Source organism: Psittacula echo (genome assembly GCF_963264785.1).
Source record: "Psittacula echo genome assembly, chromosome: 12".
NCBI lineage: Eukaryota > Metazoa > Chordata > Aves > Psittaciformes > Psittacidae > Psittacula > Psittacula echo.
Genome location: NC_137747.1, coordinates 9,262,919 through 9,276,711, shown reverse-complemented (window position 1 = coordinate 9,276,711; position 13,793 = coordinate 9,262,919). Strand labels below are relative to the sequence as shown.

At 60.6% G+C, this 13,793-nt stretch overlaps 1 protein-coding gene across 1 annotated transcript; it reads left to right on the top strand.

The window, feature by feature from the left end:
• The first annotated feature begins 322 nt into the window (after nt 1-322).
• Nucleotides 323-6,133, top strand: PSMF1 (proteasome inhibitor subunit 1). Its single transcript, XM_080627731.1, has 7 exons — nt 323-484; nt 1,152-1,304; nt 1,641-1,723; nt 1,987-2,166; nt 2,910-2,963; nt 4,725-4,883; nt 5,001-6,133. Exons 1-7 carry the CDS (start codon nt 356-358, stop codon nt 5,050-5,052), a joined length of 810 nt encoding a protein of 269 aa, XP_080483857.1. The 5' UTR covers nt 323-355; the 3' UTR covers nt 5,053-6,133.
• Nucleotides 6,134-13,793: the final 7,660 nt, after the last annotated feature.

Sequence of the window (13,793 nt, the reverse complement as noted above, 5' to 3'; positions counted from 1 at the left end):
GGGATCACAACGCTGCAGCGCAGAGAAAGGAGGTGTAGAAGGGACGAAATAAACCCATCGATTTAGTGCTTTAGTCCTTATGGTCCCGGTGGGCAGTCTCGCTACGGCAGCACACCCGTTTATAACGTTTAACGCGTTTATAGCTGTGGAGCCAGAACCGGCGCAGGAGGAGGAGACCTCAAACTCCCCCCGGACACCCTCGTTCGTCCCCGCTGCAGCCGCACCCCGGCCAGGCTCCGGGAGAGGCGGATCTGGGCCTTGCGCAGGGGACGGGGGCCCTCTAGTGAGGGCTGGCCCGGCTCCGCCCCGCCCCGCCCCGCCCCGCCCGCTGCTCCCAACCGGGCCAGGCGCGGCCATGGCGGGCCTGGAGCTGCTCTATGCCTCGGCCAGGGCTGCCATCTCCCGCCCCCAGGACGCGCTGCTCTGCGGCGTCCACTGGGAGCTGGTCCGGCACGGCTACCGCTGCCTCGGCGCCGGCGACCAGGTAGGGTCGCCCCGGCCGCCTCCGCTGGGTAGGCCGCGTAGGCCGCGGATGATCCCCGGCCTTTCCTAGCGCCGTTCGCCGGCGCTGCTCGGCCGAGCCCGGCGCCCGCTGCCGGGGGGTGTGGGGCGTGCGGCGCCGCGGGTGTTGGGGGTACCCGGGCTCGGTGCGGGGTCTGAGGGGCCTCAGTGCTGCTGGGGTCTGCGGAGGTCCCGGTGCTGGGGGAGGCGTTGGGAGGTCCTGGAGATAATGGGGTCAGTGTGGTGTTGGGGGAGCTTGGTGCTGAGGGGGAGCCCCATAACCAAAAGGGCGTTCAGTGCAGTGTTGCAGAGGCAATGTGATACCCAGTGGGGTCCCAGTGCTGGAGGACTGGTGTTACAGCAGGAAATGGGACAGTGTGGTGTAGGGTCCTTGTTGCCTTCTCCTGCTCAGCAAAGGCTGGTTCTGTCCCTCCTGTTCCAGCACAGGGAGGCTGGCAGGAAGGCAGGGCCAGCCCATAGGAAATAAAGTCGTGTTCCTGCAGTTAAAACCTGGCAGGCTCTGAGAGATTCCTTCCTGGAGACCTGGAGCCCCTCCTGGATCTCTGTGTGCAGCCAGAACAGATCCCCCCTGCCCTGCAGTGTGCTGGGCTCGTGGGCAGGGTCTCAGCAGCTCCTCTGTTCTATTGCAGCCAGGTCCTGATGAAAGGAAGTCGGAGTTGTTGCCCGCTGGGTGGGAAGCCAACAAGGAGGTGTATACCCTGCGCTACAAGTCCATGGACGATGCCCGTGAGCTGCTGCTGAAAGCCATCATGGTGGAAGACAGCATGATCCTCAACGCCATGGTGAGCACCCCACGCTGGGCCCTGCGGGTTTGGGGTCCTTGGGGAGCAGTGGCTGCAAAGAAGAGCAGGGTCTGTTCCTGTAGTTGTTGTTATTTGCTGTACCTTGCAGTGGTGTTTGTCCCTTGGGATGGAGCAGAACCAGAGGGTGTTAGGGGTTGATGGTGCAGCAGCAGATGTGGCCCAGCGTGAAGCTGGTCACACACATCAGGGCAGCAATGCAGTTTGCCTTGTACACTCTGGCCCAGGAGCTGCTCCTTTTCTGTCCCTTTCCCAGCTCAGGACTCATTCCTAGCTCTGCCGAGCTGCTCACTCTCTGCTTTCCCTGTCTTTTGCCAGGACTGCAGTTCTCAGAAGGTGGCAGATGTGACCTTGGCGGTGGCCGACTACATCAACCCAGAGCACCTGGATGATTTCCACAAGTAATCTCCGTTGCCTGGTATTTTCTGCAGGAGAAATGTCCCACAGCGTGGGGAGGGGGGCAGACACAGGGTTAGGAGGAGCCTGGAGGGCTTTTCTGCCCAGTACAAACCCAGGGACAGGCCAACCAGCCCTGCAGTGCAGCCAGAGCTCCCTCCCCTGCCTCGCTCGGCACTGCTGGCAGGGATAGTGGGACCATGGGCCAGCCCAGCCCAGCTCTTTTGTTTCCAGAGCACTACCAGACTGTCCTGCCTCCTCCCCGCAGGGTGTACAAGAACACGGAGGAGCTGAGGACAAGGATTGCTTCGGGCATCATCACTCCCCTTGGGGCCCCTGCAGAAAAGGCCAAGAAGGAGCCTGAGAAGAAGGATCCTGACTCACCCCGGGATTACGACCCTCTCAGGATCCCTCCCCACCACCCAGCAGGGATGAGAGCCCCGACCCAGTGAGTGAAGAGTGTGTGGCTGCTGATGGTCCTGTGTTAGATGGGAGGTGGTCCTGGCACAGCTCTGCAAACCGCACCTCTGCTCCCTGCTCTGCACATGTGGAATGGGGAGCATCCAGCCAGTTTCAGCCTTGTTGGCTGAATGCTCCCCCCACAAGTTGTAGTCCCCTTTGGCTGGAAGTCAGAGACACTGTGGTGGCTCTGCCATCTCTTGGGGACCGTCCGTGGCTTCTTCCTTGCGTGTCACCTCTTGCTGATTTAACCCCAGTGCTGTGTGCTGGTGCTCAGGGTGTGAGATGCTCCCTGGGGAGAGGCCTGGGCAGACAGGCTGGAGCTGGGCACGGCTCTGAAACCGTGGTATTGGCACATGGTATTGGCAAGGGGATGTGACAGCTGGCTGCAGGCTCACCGCCCCGCTGCCCTCGCGCTCCTGGCAGCAGGACTGGCATTGTGCCTCCAGATGGGATGTGCTGGAGAGCCTGACCTCAGCGCAGCCCAGCACAGCTCAGGGAGCCCCTGGCGTGGAAATTCCGAGTGTCCACAGGCAGCTCCAGCCTGGAGAAGTGGGAACAGCAGGGCCCCTTCAGCTCAAGCTTCCCACAAGCCTGCCATGCACACCCAGCTGCACCCTGGAGCAGGGAATGCTGTGTCTAGGGCGTGGGGTTACTCTCAGTGCCTGCTCACGCAGGGTCATGCTGGTTCCAGTCCTTCCACTGAAGGTCTCGTTGTGTTCTGTGTTTCAGGCCTTCCCCCTTGAGCCCTTTTGCTGTTGGTGGGGAAGATCTGGACCCTTTAGGGTGAGTATGGTTGGGTGAGGTTGTGCTTTGTGTGCCTGGGGAGCTCTGCCCTTGGAGTTTGGGTTTGGCACAGCTGAAGTCTGCCTGGCTTAGGCAGCTGGTGAATTGTCTCTTCAGTGCAGATGGTGATGGGGCAGTTGCTGAGTACAAATTGCAAGGGACCAATTGTCAGTTGCTAAAGCTCAATATGGTTCTAATATCGTAATAAGATCCTGTCCCTTGCATACATGATAGGTTGCAGTCTGTGTCTGTTTAATAATCAGCTTGTATTCATTTAACACGCAGTAATTCCTCCAGTAAATCAAAGCTGAATACATCATTAAGTGAATGTAAGCCCCTAATTTAAAATGGTACCAGCTGCTGTGTCTACAGCCCAGCAGTCTGGAGAAGGGGAGGCTTAAAGCCGAGCCCACAGGTCCTGGTTGTGAGCCTTCCGGCTGTCTGAGGCACTTCACAGATACATCCCTCAGTCTTTGGCTTGGTCAGGCAAGGAGAACCTCTCATCTGCTCCAGTTAAAAGCACGTAAGCCAGACAAAAAGACAGCCCTTGGAGTTGCTGCAGAGTGTCCTGTGGCCCAAGGGTGTCCTCGGAACCACTCGCCTGTGGGAATGGCATTTTTCCCCTCTTGCAAGACTTGGTTCTCCGTGGGTTAGGCTGGAAGAGCCAGCTAAAAACATCCTGCCTGGAAGGAGAGGCCTGGAGCCTGGGTGGCTGCAGGGAAACCTGAGAGCACGGGGAGAGGGGTTCAGTGAAGGGGGGTTCCCTGCTTCTCTCACTGCCTCCAGCCCTTCCTCAGAAGTTTTGATGTAAATGGAAGCAGATTTGGGCACTGGCACCTGCCAGCGCCGTGCTGGAGACCCAGACTGCAGGCAGAGGCTGGTGGGGCCGGGCTGGCCCGGGGCGCTCTGGGCAGCCAGCCTGGCGTAATGGAACTCATTAGCACCATTGTTAATGACTTGTATGATGGCAGTGGCGTCCAGCGGCTCCAGCCGAGCTTGCACAAAGCCAGCCATGAGGAATGGCACTCCCAGCTCCGAGCAGACACTGTGGGCAGCAAATGACTTCCAGGCAGCGCTTTGGAGGAGCCCTGGCTCTTGCAACACTGCGCAGGGCAGGATGTGCTGCTCGCCCTGGAGAGCAGAGCAGGGACGGGCACATGGGCCAGCAGCAAGGGCCAGCAGGCCCAGCACTTCCAGCACTTCCCACAGGGAACGATCAGCAGCTCACTGGGACTCTCCAGCCATTGCTGATGCCCCAGTGGCTCCTTGCAGGAACTGGGGGGGAGACAGAAGCTGTCTCTCTGCTTCTCTGAGTGTTTTGGCATTGGCTGTGAGGGCTGTTGTTGGCAGCTGGGCTTTGGGGTACTCCAGCACCATGGACCTGGGTGTTTGGTGGTGCCCTGGCTTGAGCACACTCTCTGCAGCCATGAGACTCCCACCTTAGTGTGATGATGATGATGATTTGCATCCTGCCACTGTCCCTGTGTTGTGGCATTGTGCAGGCAGATCTGCAGGGCTGTGATAACCCTGGGCAGGAGCAGGGTGGGGATGTATTTGGGTTCGTGCCTGTCACAGACAGCAGCCTCTGTGGCCCTTGTTGCGGTGGGTTAGGGCTGTTTTCCTTCCCACATGCCATGTATCAGCTTAACCCCATGTTCCTGTGCTCAGCATTTCTGCAGCAGAGGTTTGGCCCAGGGACACGCTTTGCTCCTATCTCACTGGTGCCCATCTCATCTCTTTCTCTGCCTTTCCTCTCCCCAGACGTCGGAGTGGGGGAATGATCGTGGATCCTCTCCGGTCTGGCTTCCCACAGCCTGGCATTGACCCATCATCAGGCATCCCAGGCCGGCTCCCCCCAGGAGCAGTCCCACCTGGAGCCAGATTCGATCCCTTTGGCCCGTTAGGGGCTGGCAGATCCGGGTAGGTACTCGGCTGTGCCTGGAATCCCCCTTCTGCTCTCTGGGCTGCCCTGGAGCTCCTGGCTCATCCCTGGTGCTGTGGGACCAAGCTCTCACTCTGCTCTGCATTTCTTTCCAGGCCAGATCCTGACCACCTTCCCCCTCCAGGCTATGACGATATGTTCATGTGAGGGGTCACCAATTGGCTCCTCATGGCTGTGGCCAGAGCAGGCTCCCGGGAGGCCAGGGCACTTCCTCCAACTCGCTCCCCATTTGGCGGATCTTCTCAGCAGTGTTTTCCTTCTCCCCATGTGGAGCTACATTCCTGTGTGTCAGAGCAGCCATAAAGGTTTCCCTGCGTGTAGAACAGAGGAGGAGGCAGTAGGTCCGTTGCTTTCTGTGCTCCTTGGAGGGTGCCCGGCTGTTTGCACCCAGCTGAAGCAGTGCTGGGTGCAGCGCTTGTGAAGGGCCTGGGTGCTGTGGGGTTTCTTCTGCTGCTTCTCTGGGGTGGCACTGCTTTTGCTGCCGGGGTTATGTGAGGCAGTGCTGAGGGGGGAGCTGGCTTCTTGCTCTGAGGAGCTGCAGTGGCTTTGCTGAAGGTGGGTTCTCCATGCAGAGATGGTTTCTCTCTTGCTTTATCCAAGCGAAAGGTAAGAAAGCCTGACCCAGGGGGCTGAGGTCAGCTTCCATGTAGCCGTGCCCACAGGTTTCAAAAGAACAAAGCCTTTAATGTGCATGAGAAGAGATATAAATTGAATTCCTGGCCCAGACCTGCTCCGTCTCCCCCTGCAGCCATGTTTTCCATTCCTGGGGTGCAGGTGAAGCCCCCACTGGGCACCACACAGGGCTGGGATAGGACTAGGAGTGCTCGGTACTCACGCAAGTGGCCAGACACAGTGTTGGTTCTCCTGGCACAGCAGAGCTGAGCCCAGCATTGGGCTGGGTTCTTTATGGGGACACACACAGGGGCTCGCTCAGCTGCAGGATTTGCTTTGGAGAAGAGGTTTAGAGACCATTTCCTCATCATCAGTCCCACTGCAAGGGGCTGGTGCAGCTCTGCCTGGCTGAGCTCTGCCAGGCAGCTCGGGGCGAAGGGGTGAGCTCTGGGAGTCTCAGGCTCCTCCGTGTGGAATCGTCCCTTCACCACCGCTCCCCCAGGTCAGCTCAGTTTGGGGCTGCAGCCCTTCTGTCCCCTCGGGTTCATGCAGTTTCTTCTCGTGTTTGATCTCTTGTAAGGATGCTCGTGAGACAGAAATAAAAACCTGACACGTGCGTTGGTGCCTGCTGCGAGTGCCCCCCTGCTTCTCTGCCTTGTCCCAGCGCTGGGCCCTCCCGAGGTGGAGGATTCAGGCTGGGAACCTGCTTTGTACCTTCCCCCTTTTCCAAGGTGATGTGACTGTGTCAAGAACACAAACTGGAGCCCAGCCCAGCCTTGGCTGCACTGAGCTCCATGTGGTACCTGCCTCTCTGGGGTGCTGGATGCTGTCACACACTGCACTCGGCCGTACTGGCAGGGACAGAAGGGGAAGCGATCCCCTTGTTGGTCTCTTCTCTCCCCAAGGGCATTTTCCCTTTTAAAACCCCTTTGCCTACAAATGCAGCTTCTAAAGCTGATTTCTGGCGTGTGCAGCCCTGGGCTGGGCACAGGTAGGTGCAGGGAGGACGGGCTGTAGAAATAAGGCACTGAGGGAAGGTGGAGCATCCCTTGTGTCTACCCAGGGCTTGTGCATGGACCTCTTGTGTTCACAGAAGCTGGTTTTGAGCCCAGTCCCAGCCCTGCTGCACATCCTTGGGGTCTTCAGTGCACAGTTCAACCCACAGATGGGCAGCAGGCAATGCCCATGACCACAGCTTGAGTGGGAATGGAAGAGAGACCATTGGCTCACTGAGGCCATTGCTCCTGCACATCCCCTCTGGTGCCTGGGGCAGCCTGACCCATCCGATGCTTTGTCCATGGAGAAAGAAACCCCCAACCTCGTTGAGAGAGGCTTGGGGAGAGGAAACAGCTTTGCCCTTATCAGGGGGCCCCTCTCAGCAGGAGGCGGCTGCTCTCTGCCTGCATTCATCATGTTCTGCCACCTCGGAGGCGGCAGCGGCTCTGATGGGGCCAATTAGAGCAGCCAGAGCGGGAAGAGGCTGCGCGGGGCTGATAAACAACCCTTTGTCTGCAGCCTCAGCCCCAGCGGGTCCCTGATGTGCAGCTGTGGGGCCAGGTGGGAAAGGAGAGGGGCTTCGAGGGGGTAAGTGCCTGGCATTGAGCTGAGCTTGGCATTGAGCTGTGCCTGCTGCCAGTGCCTGAGCCTCAGGGCTCCCAGTGCTGCTGCATCCACTCTCAGGAGAGGATGGATATAAGGAGGTGAGGATCCTGCTCTCTGGACCAGAGAACAATGGGTACAAGACTGTCCCTGCAACTGACTCAGCTCACACCAAAAGGCCACTGTGGAGCTGCCCAGAGCATGGCAGAGGTGGCTCCTGGGAGCCCTTGATCCCAAACACATTCCTTGCTCCATCGCAGGGCTGGTGGCTGGGCACAGGCCTCGTTCCCCTGTAGGCTCCTACCGTGGTGGCTGCAAGGTCCCCATATCCTGAGGGCAGGAGGGACCCTGGCACAGCTGCTGCTAACCCAAGTGGCAGCGGCATTAGCATGCAGGGGAGCACATCCAGCAGCACACACCTCCAGTTATCACTATGGGGAGCATGAGGAGCGGCTGGGGCTGTGTGTGTGCTCCTGGCACAGGCACAACCCTCCCTCCTCTCACAGCCCCGGAGAGGCACTTCCAATGGCACGTTTGAAGAAAGACATTGGATTATTGGGAATGGCTTGGGATCCCCGGAGAGCTCTTCAGGCCATCTGCCAGCCCAGCCTGGCGCTCCCAACCACAGAGCCCTGGAGCTGCTCGTTGCCCACAGATGATGCTCCATTCCCGGGATCCCGTGTACCGGAACCGTGTGGATTGCACAGATGGAAAACAAAGCAGCTCCCATTGTACAGGACTGGGAAAGGCGCTGGGATGTTCCCTCTTCGCTCACCCAGGCACAAGCAACAATACCCCCAAACCCCTGGAGCTGAGTGAGGGGACAAGGACATGCTGTGGCCACCCACCTGCCCTTGTGTTGTACCCCATGGCTGGCGCAATGGCATTGCCAAGGGGGACCCAACCTGGTGCCTCTCACTGTGGCCATGCTGCCTATCCCCATGGTGTCAGGGTGACCTGTGCCTGCTCTTCCCCAGGGCCCTTCCTGCCGCCTCTGGCAAAACCGGCTTCTCTCAGAGGATCCAGAAATGGTAAGTATAGGGGTGAGGCACTCTCCCATCAGGGACACTTCTGGGGTGTCTTGAAGCTGCCTCTGCTGCACCCACCAGCACCTAATTCCATGGGTGGGTGAAGCCCTAGATACCCCCGCACTGAAAGGCTGGTGATCCTCATCCCACCCAGGCTGTGCAGCATCAACCTGCTTTTCCCAGCCGGATTTTTCCCACCATCCTGGAGTATATTTGATTGCTCCCTAAATACCGCCCTGCACATGAACCATCACAGGGCAGTGCCTCAAGCTGACTGCACTGCTCTTCCCCAGCCACAAAGGGTTGGCCAGGCCAATGCAGGAAGGATGCACATTGCAGCATCCCTGTCCCACCACCGCAGCCACCCTCCCTTTCATCCCAGGGGATCTCTGTACAAAATCACGTCCCAGTTCTGGAGCCTTGATGGGGAACTTCTTTAATGGCACTCCTCGACACAGCTCATTCCCCTTAAATACATCTCTGTCAGCCCAGAGGCTTCCCCCAGTCCTGCAGGTCCTCGAGGGACAGCGCAGCCATGGCAGCTCCCTCCCGCAGCATGTCCTGAGCAGCCTCATGCTCTGATCCCCGGGAGCATCTCTTGTGCTCAGCAGCTGTAACCTCCACCGGGCTCAGCCTTGCCTCCTGCAGAGACCCTTCCACCTTATGTGAAGTGACAACATTGAGGATTTCTCCATCTAACCGGTTTATTGTCTAATCCAGGCTTGCAGGAGCAGCACTGAGAGGTGCAGGAGGGAGTTCTGCCTTCCCAGGGCAGCCTCCTGGTGAACACAGGGCTCCCTGGGCAGACCCTGCACAAGAGCCTTCCTCCCCTTCCTCTCCTTCATCCCCTTCCTCACTCCTGTGTCCTCATGCCCCAGGATCACCCCTCAGTGAGAGCCACAATGGCCTTTGCTCCCCCTGCTCTGCTTAGGCGCTTTATTGGATGCTCCAGGCTCTGCTCAAGGGTCCATGGGGAAAGGGGAACATTGGAGCACAGCCACCCCATGCGTGCCTTAATCCCAGGGAAAGGTGCCTGAGTGCCAGGGCTGTGGGCATGAGGCTGTTTGAGATGGTTCCAGAGGACTCTACAATAAATGTGGAGCGTGGATGGGTGATGTGGTGATGGGGAGAGGGACATGGGGCCCTTCACAGCAACAGGAGGAATCGGCTGCAGAGCATTAGATGTGAAAACACAGGGCAGAGGATGATCTCCCTGGCATGAACCTGGCCCAGACAATTGCACCGCACACCTGGAAACGTTTGAAGTGAGTAATTTATGGGATGGATGAAACCCGGAGGCTCAGGACAAACACCCCCTTTTGTGAGCCTGCATTTCCTATGGGATGATCATTTCCCTTTCACAGCATCCCGCTCAGGCTGATTTTGCTTTCCACAGAACATTGTGCTTTAATGATGCTTCATGTTTAATTCCCGAGATTCGTTTTCCCCTTCATGCTGCAGACAATGGCCCTTGTGATTGGCACAAAGGCTCCTGAATGGGAATAGAACCACCACGTTGCTTCCAGGCGTTGGGAATTGTCCTCTCTCCCCCAGGCAGAGCACTGTGATTTTGAGGAGGCCGTTCTGGGGTTGCTGGTGGGAGTGGGATGCTCCGCACGGTGTGTCCCTGTGTCCTGGCCTTCATCCCACCCTCCGGAATGGAAGAGTGATGAGGTGCTGGTGGTCGCCCTTGCTGCCTCTTCCTCTCCTGCCCGGCGCGGTGCAAGCGTCAGATCCACACCACGGAGTTCACAGGAAACTATTGCTAAAAAAGGTCACTGATGGTGGAAAATGGGAAGCTCCATCCTAGAGAGGAGCAGCCGGCGCTGCCCTGGATGCCGGGAAGGAGCCAGCTGCGGCTGTGGCTTCATGTCCAGCCCGTGACCAACCACGGCACTGAAATCCCACAGGTATCTCGAAGGTGCCGTTGTGCCGATGCTGGTGAGCAGGACCCCATCCAGGAAGGTGCTGGGGAGGCGAATGGGGTGTCCAAAGGCCACATTGCCAGTGCTGGTGGTGGGGCCATGCACCCAAAACCACATCGCTCCAGTGCTGCCAATGGGATCCCCATCCAAGGAGGGTCCGGGAGGTGAGGAAGGTGGCCGGGTGCGGGTGAAGCCTCACCGGATGGCATCGGTGTTGGGGAGCCCCGCTCCTGCCTGCGGCTGGGGGTCCCCGGGGTGCACTGGGTGCTAAGAGCCCGGCCCCTCGGGGGCCTGCTGCGGGGGGCTGAGCTGCGTCTCCAGCAGCGCCCGCGTCCCCTCAGCCGACACCCGCCGCAGCCGCAGCCGCACGGAGCCGTAGGTGCCCCCGGTGCGACGGGCGGCCCGTGCGCGGCGGCGGGCGGCGGCGGCGGCCAGCAGCAGAGCTGCGAGCAGCAGCCCCCCCAGCGCCAGCAGCGCCAGCCCGGCCACGGTGCAGCGGTCGAGGCGGGCTCGCAGCCGCGCCGCCCGCTCCTCCAGCCGCTCCATCTGCCGCGCCGGGACCGCCGGGTCGGGGCGAGCCGCCCGCGGCACGGCCCCCGCCAGCACCACCAGCGCCGCGCCGCCCAGCGCGCAGCACAGCGCCAGCGCCAGCCCCGGGCCCGCAGGGCCGCCCCCCCCCGCCGCCGCCGCCGCCGCCGCCTCGCCCGGGCTCCGCAGCTCCGCCGCCCGCGGGGCCGCCATGGAGCCGCCGCCGGCCTGCGCGGGCTGAGATGAGCGGCGGAGCCGCACCGCGATGCTCCCCGTCCCCCGACCCGGCTGCAAACCGACCCCCGGGTCCCCGAGCCGCGTTGTTCCCCCACCCGGGATCCCGCTCCCCCGAACCGGAGCCGGGTCACCAGACCGGGCTGCCAACCCACCCCCGGGTCCCCAGTCGGGGCTGCCTACCGGATACGGGTCCCCAAACCGGGGTGTCCCCCCTCCCCGCACCCGGGTCTCCGCACCGCGCTGCTCCCCTTTCCTGGACCAGGCACCTGCCTCCCCGAACCGGATCGTCCCTCCCTCGGTCTCTCCCTCCCCGAACCGGGCACCCACCGAGCAGCCCGCCTCCCCGAACCGGGCACCCCGTATCCCTGTGACCTCTCCCGGACCCGCTTCCCCCGCCGGGCTCTCCCTCCTCGCCGGTTCCCCGGAGCGCTCCCAACCTCCCCGGTACCCGCACCCGCCGCTCCCCGCACCGAGCCCCGCTCCCGCTTCTCCGGTCCCGCCTGGCTCTGCCCTCCCCGCCGGTGTCCCCCCGCGCAGAGCTGCCTACCCCCGGTGCCGGCGCCGCCGGTTCCCCGAGCTGCCGGTCCCCAGGGCGCTCTCCGCCGCCGCCCGCACACGCACACACACACACACGTACAACGGGCTGCCCCGGGGGGCTCTCACACACGCCCGCGGTACCGGCACCGGCTGTGCACACCCTGCCCGCGACAAGGGCACCGCCCGCCAGCACCGGGACCCTGCGTGGGGTCCTCGGGGTGGGGGGATGCGTGGAGAGGGCATGGGTGGAGGGGATGGAGCAGCAGGGTGGGCTTTGCATAGGGGAGACCATGGGATGCTCCCGATGGTGCTGGGTGGGCACTTCACAAACAGCCGTCCCCACTGGGGACCCAGGGCAGGGCTGGGGACACTGGGACTGTGTCCTGAGGTCTCCCAGCCCTGAATGCAGCAGGGAGAGCTCCAGCCCAGCCAGAAGCCCATGCAAGGACCCAGCCTGCCCCAAATCCCTGGGGATCCAGGGCTTGACCTGGGCTTGGACCACGCATGAGATACTCCAGAGGAGCCCACGGAGGTACTGGCTGTCCAGAGCCATCCCCACGGTCCCACCGTAGTCGCACAGCACAGAGCCTCCATCACCCCACCTCTCACCAACATTGTTTACTCCATTTCTCCCAGAGCACCGGTGTTGGTACCCGCTGCTCCCAACCTGCACAGGACCCAGCCCGAGCCCCACAGCAGCCGCTGTCAGCAGCACGTTCTGAGCTGGTTTGTTATCAGGACATGTGCTATTCCCACCTTTGGAGTGGTGCCTGCAGATGGTGGATGTAAACCCTGAGAGATTGCTGCTGGAAGCTGTCAGGAAGATTTCTCCATCAGATTGACGGTCCCTTCAGCACATTCAGGTGCCTCCAGCGCCTTCACAAGCTCACCCACCATTACCCGGGGTGATGCTGCTGCTGGGTGATGAGCTCGGGGTGCAGGGGGGACCAGCCCTCAATGCCTCCAGTTGCTGCACTGCAGCAGGGTCGGGGGCTGTGGGATGGGTTGGAGTCTCCTATCACCTTGTGCCATGTCAGGCAGGGATACACAGGATTTGGTTAGTTCTGAAGTTGGCAGTGCAGGTTGTGTGTGCTGCTCCCATCCCCTCTTGCTGCCCTGTGTGGAAAGGCGGATGCTTCCCAGCACAGCATCCCTAGGGATGCATCCAGAAGTGGGCCGAGAAAAAAGCAGAATTAAAAATAACTGTGAGTGCATCCTGACACGTTAACCACATTCCAAGAGGCTTTAGTGCCAGCCCACTCCGCGGGAAGGCAGTAGATGCTTGGAGACAAGTAGGTCACGGGACACAGATTGTCCCGAATCAGCAGGAAAAGATGGATCTGGAGCAGACGGGCACATACATGTGAACACACAGTGTGCCAGCGCTGGGACTGCTACCTATGGCATCACCAAAGTCCCTGGGAACAAGGGGAACGCTGCTTAGGGGGTTGTTCCTGCATCCTGGTCCCACTTGAGAGGATGCCTGCAATGGATGAGGTGAAGGGATGCACCCTACACATATCGTTGTCTCTGGGTCCCACATGGGAGCAGGGTGATGACCTCCACCCCAAAGCTTTCCACAGCCCATTCCTGATCCGGCTGGGGGCTGGCAAAGGCTGCTCCATCCCCAGGGCTCTGGCATGGAGGGAAGGAGAGATGGAGACAACCAAGATTTATGCTGCCAGCACAAGAGCAAAGAGAGGAGGGAGAGAGCCAAGGTCAGAGACAGCGCTGCCAAAATTCACAATGAATCTGCAGGAGCACTGGAGAGGAGTGACTGAGGGCTTGGAAAGACATGGGAACAGGACAGAGGGAGGGAGCCTGGGAGATGGAGCAGTGAGGGGCTGCTGGGGACGGGAATGTGCCATAACTTGACTAAAATGATTAAATGGGGATGTGAGAGCCAGCAAATGGGAGCCTCGTACCATGAAAGAACAGTGGGAGCAGGAATGGAAGGGCTCTGGATGTGCCTCTGTCCCTTCATACCTCTCCAGCGCACCCCTATGCAGCACAGCCCAGTTCTGGGGTGTACACGGCTGCTGGTGGTAGTGACCCCGGTCCAGCCCCACCATGGGCTGAAATCTCCTTCCTGCCTCCTCAGCACTCACAGCATCCCAAGCAGAGCGAACACCCGCAGCCAGCACGGCTCAAGGTGACTCAGAGGTCGGGAACAAGCAGCCGGGCAATGCGGGAGCCAGCACCGGAGGGGACACGGGCAGTCAGTGAGGACAAAGGGAGCCCGGCTCATCGCGGTCCCCCCTCCTGGCACTGCTGGTCCCTGCTTGCCTTCTGCTGACCCAGCTGCAGCTGCCCTGGGAGGAGGCTCAGATCTTCCCTGGTGCTAACTGAGATCTGGTTATCATCACCTAACACCAGCCCGCTGGGAGAGCCCCAGTGCCTCCTGGTACAGCAGCAGCTGCTG